The sequence below is a fragment of the Chelmon rostratus genome, chromosome 2 (assembly GCF_017976325.1).
Source record: "Chelmon rostratus isolate fCheRos1 chromosome 2, fCheRos1.pri, whole genome shotgun sequence".
Lineage (NCBI taxonomy): Eukaryota > Metazoa > Chordata > Actinopteri > Chaetodontiformes > Chaetodontidae > Chelmon > Chelmon rostratus.
The window spans coordinates 24,191,032-24,200,667 of record NC_055659.1 but is presented as its reverse complement, the minus strand read 5'-3'; the positions used below and the strand labels follow the sequence as shown (position 1 = coordinate 24,200,667).

The window sequence follows — 9,636 nt, the reverse complement described above, 5'->3', positions numbered from 1 at the left end:
TAGTACTTTTCATACGAACATGGTGCTTCACACAGTAAATATATAAAAGCTATATATATATGTTTGTGTGTGTGTATGTGTGAGAAAGACTGTTAAATCTAAAAATGTATGTATGAGATCTGTAAGTTCTAATCACATTATGCCATGCTGTGAATTACATTAAAAGTAAATATATATGTTGTAACACTGTTATGTTCTTCTGACAGAGATCATAAAATCCACCGGTAGGCTATAAGAGAACAACGGACAGATGACGCAGCTGTGCCACATGTCATATTTAACTGATGCTTTAAAATGAAGCCTCGAAGGATGTCTCATTTTGTTAAATGCCTGTTGCCTTGACTCCTCTCACCTCGTGTCTGGTCCTCACCTCTGCCACTCACATCTCAGGTGGAAGGCACTAAGAGAAGGTAGCCTACTTCCAGTTGCTTATTTCCAACTTCTGACTGGTCAACATGGCTTTATGGTTAGGTTTATACATTGCATTTTGGTCCTTGTCCACACACAAACGCATTCATGAGCCTCTGAAAAACAAGCTTATGGAAAAGTGCTTCCAGGATGAAGATATTTAGAAACATGTAGACAAGGAGAACAGACTTTTTGACATGCAACATCAGAGTTTTAGCTCCTTTGTTTGACGTCAGGCGGGTCATGCTTTCCCTGTGGTAGGATTGGATGTGCAGTGGCAGGTAGTCTGCCTGTAATTGTTTCTTCCAGGCATCTGATTGGCGCTGGTTTGGCACGCTCCTGACAGTGATTTCATTATGTTTTGCGTTTTCAAATGTGACGGATTTTTTTTTAACAGTGCTTCTGTGGACGGAGGAAAATCCCTGTTTTAAGAAATCCTTTTGCACCTGTAAACTTGGAATAAGTCTGCTGCCTCTGGCCTGGCCGGCCGTGCGTTTGGCAGTGTATCGGTCTTGTCCAGTCTGAACGGCTAAAGTCTCCACAGAGTGTTGTATCTCGCGGTGTACGCCGGCTTACTAAAGAAACAACCCCTGTGACACGCGCACGTGACCCAGCGGCAAAGCGCAGCGTCACCGTAATCTTATAAAGCGCACAGGTGTCCTGATTGTGCACGTTGCTGATTAGCTTGAGCTAATAACTGGGTAGATGCTCTGAGATTGAACCGCTGCGTTTTAATTAGACAGCGAGTCTTCCCTGGAGCCATGAGTGCTGGAGGAGGAACCCCTTACATTGGCAGTAAAATAAGTTTGATATCCAAGGCACAGATTCGGTATGAGGGAATATTGTCCTCTGTCGACACTGACAGGTCCACGGTTGCTTTAGCCAAAGGTAGGTTGAAAGGGCTGTAGGTGACACAGGTATGTTGGAGGTAAACAATTTTTTTTTTTTCCAACTTTATTCCCAAACAGTTAAATCTTATGGGACAGAAGACCGGCACACAGACAGACCAGTGCCACCCAAAGATGAAATTTATGAATACATAATCTTCCGAGGAAGTGACATCAAAGACATCACTGTGTCCGAGCCACCTAAACCTCACGGACTGCCTCGTGACCCTGCTATTGTGCAGGTGTGTGGCTCACTTTTTAAAGTAGCTTCCACTTTATTGATGGTATTAATCAAACGGCACAATGCTCACAGCTCATAAAATAAGTTTCTTTGTCTTCATTTTTGTGATCTTAGTCATCCATTGGCAGTTCGTCTGCTGCGTATCACCCACGCTGGAGTCCATACAGAGACATGATGCCCACCTACAACCAGCTGGCTGCTAGTTCTCTGCTCAACCAGCAGTACAATGCGGCACTGGGCATGGGTACAGTTACCGGTCTTTCAGAAATCTGGCTGTTTCTCACATGTACCTGCAGTTGATCGAGCCCTGCCGTGTTTGTTCCTGTTCCTCCAGTACCAGGATTTCACGGCATTCCAACCAGAAGAGCTCCTATGGTCGAGCAGGCTGTGCAGACCGTGCCGTTGGCCAGTGCCTCCCAGAAAAGGGGAAAGACTTCAACCCAGCCACAGGGAAGGCAGCCTGTTCGCCCAACCCAGCGCTCTGGCCGCCGTGCTTCCCAGGTTCAGAAGGAGAATGTACCCACCAGTAAGCAAAGTTAGCAGCAACACATAACATAAGAGAAATTACCAGATCTTCTTTCTAGCATTGCCTCCTTTTTCTTTTTAATCCTGCTGATAAATGTTTAATTTGTTCAGGCCGGCCACCATCTCAGCCGAGTGCAGCCAAGATTCAAGGCCAAGGCACTGAGAACCAGAAACAAAGGCAAAAACAAGGTATCAAGATGATGAAAAATGCATAGAAAGCTATTTCTTTCTGGCAGAATAGCAATGTTTATTAAAAATCTAACAAAGGCAGAGGTGCAGCAGGAAAGTAAATACTTTTAAGTGAAATATTGCTCATCTGTAAGAAATGGATTACAAGAGTAAACATCCAAGACCACATGAACCTGTTCTGAATGACTGAACCAGTTTTACAGCAGTGTTTGTCTGAACCTTCTCCGGTGCAGGCAGTCGCAGGTCCAGGAACAGAAGCAGAGGCCAGCTGCTTGTGAAAAACTCAAAGGCCACAACTTTGCAGTTTGAGTCAGATTTTGATTTTGAAACTGCAAATGCTCAGTTTAAAGATGATCTCACGAAGGAGGTTGAAGGTAGATTTACTGTCAAATATCTGTCAATTCAGTCTCAGATACAATATAAAGCAAGTTGAATGTATGTAAATGTGCATTTTTGTCAATCCTGCAGTTGAAAAGGTGGATTCAGGGGAGGCCCAGGACAGCCAGGGTATGCAGGAGGAGGGAACTCTTGCAGATAAATACTACGATAAAGCCAAATGCTTCTTTGACAACACCTCATCAGACATAAAGCCCAGGTGATGTTACTTTTGCTATTTTATATCTGTATCGACCTCAGGGGTTTAAGCTCTACAATCAATTTAACTTTTTTTCATCCTCAGGAGAACCACCTGGGCAGAGGAGAAAAAGCTGAACATGGAAACATTTGGCGTGCCCGGCCGCTTCCTGAGAGGTCGGGGATTCAGGGGCCGAGGACGTGAAGGGCAGAGCACCGCTGATCAGAGACCCGCTGATCAGAGACCCCTCCCTAAAGTTGGTAGTGGGAGGGTGTGAAGGCTTTTCTTTGTATTTTTGTTCTGTAAATATTGTGGTTTTTCTACTTATTTAAAAAGTACCTCCCTTTTTTCCCCCCTATTTGAAGCACTTGAAGCAAAGTTTTTTTTCTTTATCCCAAATATGTATTTAGGGACTTTTGTACGTTAAACCTTTATATGAGGAAAATATAAATGGGAGAGCAGTTTCTTTTTAATTGAACAGCTGTATGCTGGAAGCTCATTCATTTATCGATGGTTTGGTAAAATACCTTGTGGAATGTTTCTTTCCAACAGGCCAGCAGGCACCTAATTTAGTTTGGTTTTTTTACCAAATATATTAAATTATTGTCTACTTGACTGTCCAAATGTAACTCCAAATTGCTTTTGGGGGACATCTATACTTTATTTTTCTTTTCCCTACTTGTAAAATGAAAACTGTGGAGGACTTTGCTATTAAATACATGTGATTAACAGACTGGCCTTTTCATCTCTGGCTTAACACAGAATCTGAAGATGTTTATTTTTAAATCCCAAACATTAGCATCCATCACCCATTTAAAAAAAAAAGTTAAAAAAAATGCTTGTTCCCTCCTCAAGAACAGAAATATGTTCCAGAAAAACCTGTTCAGTTTTGTGTATGTGGCGGCTTGCAAATATAAGCCAGCGCTTTGTGGAACGAGTCCTCGTCAGGAATGGTGATGCTCTCCAGCTCTGAGACGTTGTCCGAGTCCCCCTCATCTGCGTAGAGGTGAGGCTGATAGTCCAGCAGGTCTTCCTCCGTCTCCTGGAGAGAAGAGAGCCCCTGCAGGAGTGGAAAACCAAAGGCGAGTGTGAACACAGTGCTTATTTGACAGCCTTTTGCAGCAGAGTAGACATGATACTGTATGTGCGCTCCTGACCCGATGAAGCAGGGCTCTGAGTGCTGCATCTGTCGCATAGCTTGAGTTCCTTGTCTGGAGAAAGTTCATTGTGTTCATGTCTTCAATCTGGACCAAACAACATTGACACAAATATTAATGTCAGTTTCTTCAGCTGCTGCCTCAAAGTGATAAATACAAACCAAAAATGCTGCTTTACCTGGCTTGTATTGTGGTGGCCTTTGGCTTCGAGAGAATTCCAGGTTGTCTAAGATTGAAGGAAAGAGTGAAGCCATGTGGAGCAAAGATGGACATATTTGAATGCACACTTGTGACTGATGCAGCATGTTACCTGGTTCCAGTTCTCATGGAATAAGTAGGAAATATTTTCCCTTCTGTAATCTTCAGAGTGTTTGTAGACGAAGTGCTCCATGTCCTTTTGAAATGTACAGGTAGAAAATGAGATTTTTGTTTTGTTCAACCTTCAGCTGTGATTTGAATGAAAAGCATTAAATATGATCATGAAGGCAGCAAATAATAATAAATAGAAAATGGCAGTCAAATGTGGCAAAGGATACAAAAAAAAATCATCTGAGCTTGAAATTTAAGTGACATAAATAGGAGACATAGATATCTACAAAAAATAGGCTTCACCAGAATTATCATCAACCTGCAACACCAGTTATTAAAGCAGCTGTGATAAACAGCTGAGTTCAAGAACTGTAGGTTCACACATGTGTGAGTCAGCCTGTAAAAGACCAGGTCCTCAAAAAAGATTTTTTAAAAAATCTGCAGACAGTTCCACAGACCTGCTTCAACTTGTGCAGTTTGACCAAAAGTTTGTCCACATCACATTCACCTGGACCCACCTTTGTTAAAACCTGTCCATGCCGCATTCCGTCATGCAGACTTTGCCTGTCAGATGGGTTGTGGTGCTTCTTACCAGTGGAGATTGCCAGAATGCAGTCAGGTAGCTTTGAAGAAAAAGAAAATAGATATTGGTGTTTCAGTGGAAAGAAATCTGGAAATGTATCACTGGTTTGTCTGCAAATGTTTCTGAGCAGTGACCTCGCAGTCTGTTCCGGGTTTCTCGATGTTCGATACGAGGAGGGTTTCTCCGGAGGAATCACTCGTCTGCAAAGTGGTGAACTCTTTTTTGCAGGAGATGACGACTGCTAGCAGCAGCAGAACTGTCAGCCAGACGGAGAGGACAAACGTCTGCTTGCAGTGAGTTATCAAAATCGTAACAGCACATATTAAAGTGTACGCCGACACTGACTGAAATCAACGGTTTCTTACACAGGAGTAGGAGCAGTGAGGCGAACACTATGCCGATAGCACCAGAAGCAGTGGTGGCAGTCTCTCGCCGGCTTCGGCAGCCAGGCGTCACAGAGCAGTCACACACGCTCACGCTTATTTTATAAATGCCAAACTGGCCCTGCATGTCAGAGATCTTCAGATCGATCGTGTGTGGGCCAGCATACACTCCGGGCTCCTTCACCAGGCCTGCTGTGTACCCTGTGAGAAATGATCACCCAAGTAAGCAGTTGGGTTTTTAAAAATGTTTGCTACAATATTTCACCTCACGTCATAGCTGTTTCTACCATGTGAAGGCAGCAGTTTCCATTTTCCTTCGACATCCCCCAGCAGTTCAAATGAGAAAGGCCCTCCGAAGGGGTTTCCATCCAGGTCAAAGGCCGTGATGTTGGCGGTGGTGGGGTCGTCAGACACACACACATCCACATTATCCACCGCGGGCTGAGGCACGTTGTCGTTTTGGTCCTTCACATGGATGCTCAGTGTGGTTGTGCCTGTTAAAGGTGGTTTACCTGTCCAAGATGGAAGAAAAATAGCATCACAAAACAGTGGAGATTAGGTTAAATCTTTACTTGATCGTAAAAATCTCCAGTCTCACCATCATCCACTGCGTTCAGTAAGATGGTGTAGACGCCGTCGACAACGTGAGGAGACTCTCTGTCAGGTGTCTTGACTGTTGTGATGTCTCCTGTGTGGGGATCCACTGTCACCCAGCCGGCAGGATCATTCCCCACCTTGTACCTGTGGACAAACACAATTTGCTTTAGCGTAGCAGGTCCCAGATAAGAGCTCAGAGATGTTGGAGCAAGCGTCCCACTTACACAAAATCTCTTGCGTGACTGGAGTCGGGATCGACAGCAGTCACTTTCCCCACCCAGGTTCCATTGGGTGCATTCTCCTCCAGCATGACCTCTTCGACAGTCACACTGAACGCAGGGGGGTCGTTGGTATCCTCAACTTCAATGAGGACTTGAACAGAGGGCGGTCCTGCGCCAGGATCATCACCTGCGCTGGTGGCGACTGTCCAGAGGCCCGAGGACGTCCTCTCCTTTACTTTACAGGAGAAAAACGGCTTCTCGTTTTCCACTGAGATAGATAGCTGCCTCTGTGCTCCCGCCTCATAGTCTAAAGGCTGAAATTATACAGTGACGCTAGACTCATTTTCAATTGAAGCACACAATTCAGACATTTCAAGTTTGAGCAGACGTCGTGTGACAAACAGGTGTGTAATAATTACATGTCAGACAAGACATGGGTGCCTCTGTAATGTAAAGCATGCAGCTAAACAATATACTTACCTTTACTACTGTCAGGATTCCATCATTGGTGTCTGGGTCTGTCTCTATCTTAAAGTGCCCCCCCTCATCACCCTGTATGGTGTATTTGACCCTCCATGCCGGAGTGTTCGGGCTGTCCTCGTCTGTCACATGCAGCCGCAGAGGAGAGGTCCCAGTCTCTTCTTCTTTCACTTTGCCAGAGCCCTGTTGTATGAATCCAGGGCTCAGAGCTCAGGGGAAAAACTGTAGAAACCTGCTAACTGTGCTTCCCACTGCTACTTTCAAGTACATACACACCCACATAATTACATCAGAACTGCTTCTTCTGAAGCCCCATTGACAATTAAGCATGATTGTGATGTGATGACAGCCTACTGTCTGTCCGTTGATGGTTGGCAGGTGGTTGTTGCCGTCCTGGACGTGAATGACAACAGTGGTTGAACTGGACAGACTGACGACTTCTCCATGGTCCTTGGCCTCCACCAACACTGTAAACTTTTCAGCCACCTTTACACAAGCACGTGAAATCAGTTTTTTTTAAGTGTATCTTGCATTCATTTCCTGTACAGCAGCTCAATCATTTTGCACACAAGTATTGTTCTAAATGTGGTTTCATTTCAGGTGCAACCTGCAAATATGTGAAGTAAGTTTTGCAACAAATCCAGTGTCACTGAGATGTGTATGGAAGCTAAATTACTTTCTTTAATGAACTCACCCTGCAGGTGATTCTTACTAACACATGTTAAATTTTCTTTTTTTATATAGGAAGTCAGTGTTCAAAAGAAGCACGCTGCATAAACTACGCCTGTCACATTTCTCAAAATCCCTTGCCTCATAATCCAAACATCCTTTAAACGAGATTGATTCAGACTCATCGATGAAGAATTCAATGTCCGGAGGGTCTGGAGACACAGATTTGATTTCATAGTGGAACGTTGAGTTTGGTGTTCCTCTCTGGTCTCTGTCGTAGGCCAGAAGCTTCAGGAGATGGGAGCCTGTTGGGAAATGACAACACTCTTTAGGCTGTTCAGAAATAAAGGAGCGTACTTAACGTTGTAGGTAACAAAACAGTAAAAAAGAAAAAAAGCGAAATGGTCTATTATATTCTTTACCTTGTGCATCTTCCTCAGCAATGCTGATTTCGTACAGATCCCTCTGAAAGCGTGGAGGGTTGTCGTTGATGTCCCGTATGGAAATTTCAACTCCTAATTTAGTGTCAATTGATAAATCTGTCTTTCTGGCCTCAAATCTCAGCTGTGGATTGAAAGATATTCAAAGTAAGTCACAATATTAAAAAAAGAACATGTGTAAAGATGTTCTTGGATATTGTGATTGTGATAAGATATAAAAGGTAAATTTTCTCAAGTCTACCTCAAGACAACACTCACCTACACATATGTACAGTATATTTATATTGCTATAATAATTTCTTCTATACATACTGGCCGTGAAAAACATCCTCTCCTAATGCAATTCCAGTGTAAGTATGGGGAACAAGCTCCACAGCGCAAAGATTTGAAGCTCAGCTGAAGATAATATGAGGCTTCAACAGTCTGAGTCAGTTAAAAGACAAAGAGAAAAGTCGCAATGACTGAACTAAGGTTTGTTTGCAGTTTTTTGCAGTTTCAGTTTAGAGAGGGAATCCAAATGGTTTGTTACCAACAATTCCCACCCATGACTCTAACTGAAGTAGCTAGAGGCTGAGAACTGTCTGCTGGGTTTAATGTGGAACTCATGAAGTGTGACAGACTGTGCGTCCCTAATCAGCGTGTAGAAGTTCCCTGCAGTACAGAGAAGATGTAGAGTCTGACCTTAAGCATTGTCTTCTCCTCATAGTCCACGGCCCTGTGGACAGACAGTGTGCCAGATTCTTTATCAATGGAGAGGACTCCCTTTGGCTCCTCATCCACTCCTTCCCCAAAGAGGTCAAAGTATATTCGATAGTCCCGCTCGATGTTTACCTACAACACAACCCCAAACACTTTACAGTCGGCTTTGGGGAGACTCACATCAGTCGTTTCTACATTTTCATGATGAAAAAACATGATCTATGTTTGGATAGAAGCGATAAAGACAGAAGAAATGACTGCAGGTGTCTCGTCTTCTTTACTCCGGGCTCTTCTCACCTTGCCCAGCACATATGGGAAGGGTCCTGGGTGCCCCTCCTCAATTGCGAAGGAGTCAATGATCCAGGACCTTCTGTGACGGCTCAGCAGCTGCGAGCATGTTGCACTTGGCAAATAATAAATCTGAAAGACAAACAGCCAACCGAGCCTGACGTGCACAATCTTTTCAATGAGAGTCATACAATGCAAAGTGGAATGCACAGTTGGTGAACCAGTTCCTATGAAGTGTAAACGGGTACTTCCATTGAATTTTTTTTATATATCATGGTGGGGTACTGTGTGTTCGTTTTTTTTCATATCTCTTGTGTATGCTTCACAGAGATACATTTTACACAAATAATTGCTGACTTCTTGAAACACCTCTGTTGCAGAACATTTGACTTACATGGAAACATCAACTGTACAGACTGTCCTTGAACTCACAGACCTGGAGTGCTGGAAAGTTATGTTAAAAAACAAGTGATCTGTTTTTATAGATAATAATCAAAATCTGCAACCTTATTATCTAATTTGAGATAGTGTAGTGTGTCAAACTTTTGTTCCTCAATAAAGAAAACAAAATATTCTTAGCAATTTAATTTAATTTAATTGATTGCCATATATCAAATTGACATCTACAAAATCAAGCATAGCATTTGGTCTTAAACCGAGTGATTTCAGGAGGCTTTGAAGACGGCGTGGCTACGTACCAGGAGGAAGAAGCAGAGCATGATGCTTGTTCAGTACATCCAGCTGCGAGTGCTCGAGGACTGACTTTTCTGAGCAAAGGAAGACAAGACCCTGCCCTTCTTTACACACCCACACACATAAATATACACTGACAGACACGCGTAGCTGTGTGTGTGTGTGTGTGTGTGTGTGTGTGCGTGCCGTTCAACCAGCATTCAACTGTTTGCTTATTAGGATTTCTTAAGAAGTGAACAATGCCTGCAGTAATGAGGGTTTTATAGTTATTGACCCACAACGTGCAGTATCTG

The 9,636-nt window shown here is 43.5% G+C and overlaps 2 protein-coding genes across 3 annotated transcripts; one reads left to right on the top strand and one right to left on the bottom strand.

The window, feature by feature from the left end:
* Positions 1 to 1,128: 1,128 nt before the first annotated feature.
* LOC121616914 (protein LSM14 homolog B-like) lies at positions 1,129 to 3,549 on the top strand. Of its 2 annotated transcripts, none has more exons than XM_041951802.1 (8): positions 1,129 to 1,296; positions 1,395 to 1,537; positions 1,651 to 1,780; positions 1,871 to 2,062; positions 2,173 to 2,250; positions 2,484 to 2,624; positions 2,719 to 2,845; positions 2,930 to 3,549. In XM_041951802.1, exons 1-8 carry the CDS (start codon positions 1,170 to 1,172, stop codon positions 3,099 to 3,101), a joined length of 1,110 nt encoding a protein of 369 aa, XP_041807736.1. In that variant the 5' UTR covers positions 1,129 to 1,169; the 3' UTR covers positions 3,102 to 3,549. The 2 variants fall into 2 exon arrangements, with proteins under 2 accessions (XP_041807736.1, XP_041807726.1); XM_041951792.1 differs by having other exon boundaries at positions 1,377 to 1,537.
* Positions 2,335 to 9,548, bottom strand: cdh27 (cadherin 27). The gene is made up of 17 exons (XM_041951722.1): positions 9,349 to 9,548; positions 8,660 to 8,782; positions 8,345 to 8,494; positions 7,646 to 7,787; positions 7,365 to 7,528; positions 6,909 to 7,040; positions 6,555 to 6,737; positions 6,078 to 6,388; positions 5,855 to 5,997; positions 5,544 to 5,768; positions 5,239 to 5,457; positions 5,008 to 5,129; positions 4,809 to 4,913; positions 4,292 to 4,375; positions 4,160 to 4,207; positions 3,982 to 4,068; positions 2,335 to 3,884 (listed from the first exon to the last, which is right to left on the bottom strand). Exons 1-17 carry the CDS (start codon positions 9,367 to 9,369, stop codon positions 3,708 to 3,710), a joined length of 2,436 nt encoding a protein of 811 aa, XP_041807656.1. The 5' UTR covers positions 9,370 to 9,548; the 3' UTR covers positions 2,335 to 3,707.
* Between the last annotated feature and the right edge of the window lie 88 nt (positions 9,549 to 9,636).

Coding starts and splice junctions, on each gene's coding strand:
- LOC121616914 (XM_041951792.1), top strand. CDS start 1,170: ATGAGTGCTGGAGGAGGAACCCCTTACATTGGCAGTAAAATAAGTTTG. Junction 1,538..1,650: donor GTGACCCTGCTATTGTGCAG/GTGTGTGGCTCA, acceptor TTGTGATCTTAG/TCATCCATTGGCAGTTCGTC. Junction 2,625..2,718: donor TCTCACGAAGGAGGTTGAAG/GTAGATTTACTG, acceptor TCAATCCTGCAG/TTGAAAAGGTGGATTCAGGG.
- cdh27 (XM_041951722.1), bottom strand. CDS start 9,369: ATGCTCTGCTTCTTCCTCCTG. Junction 4,208..4,291: donor TCCATGAGAACTGGAACCAG/GTAACATGCTGC, acceptor CTTCAATCTTAG/ACAACCTGGAATTCTCTCGA. Junction 4,069..4,159: donor GCCACCACAATACAAGCCAG/GTAAAGCAGCAT, acceptor TGTTTGGTCCAG/ATTGAAGACATGAACACAAT.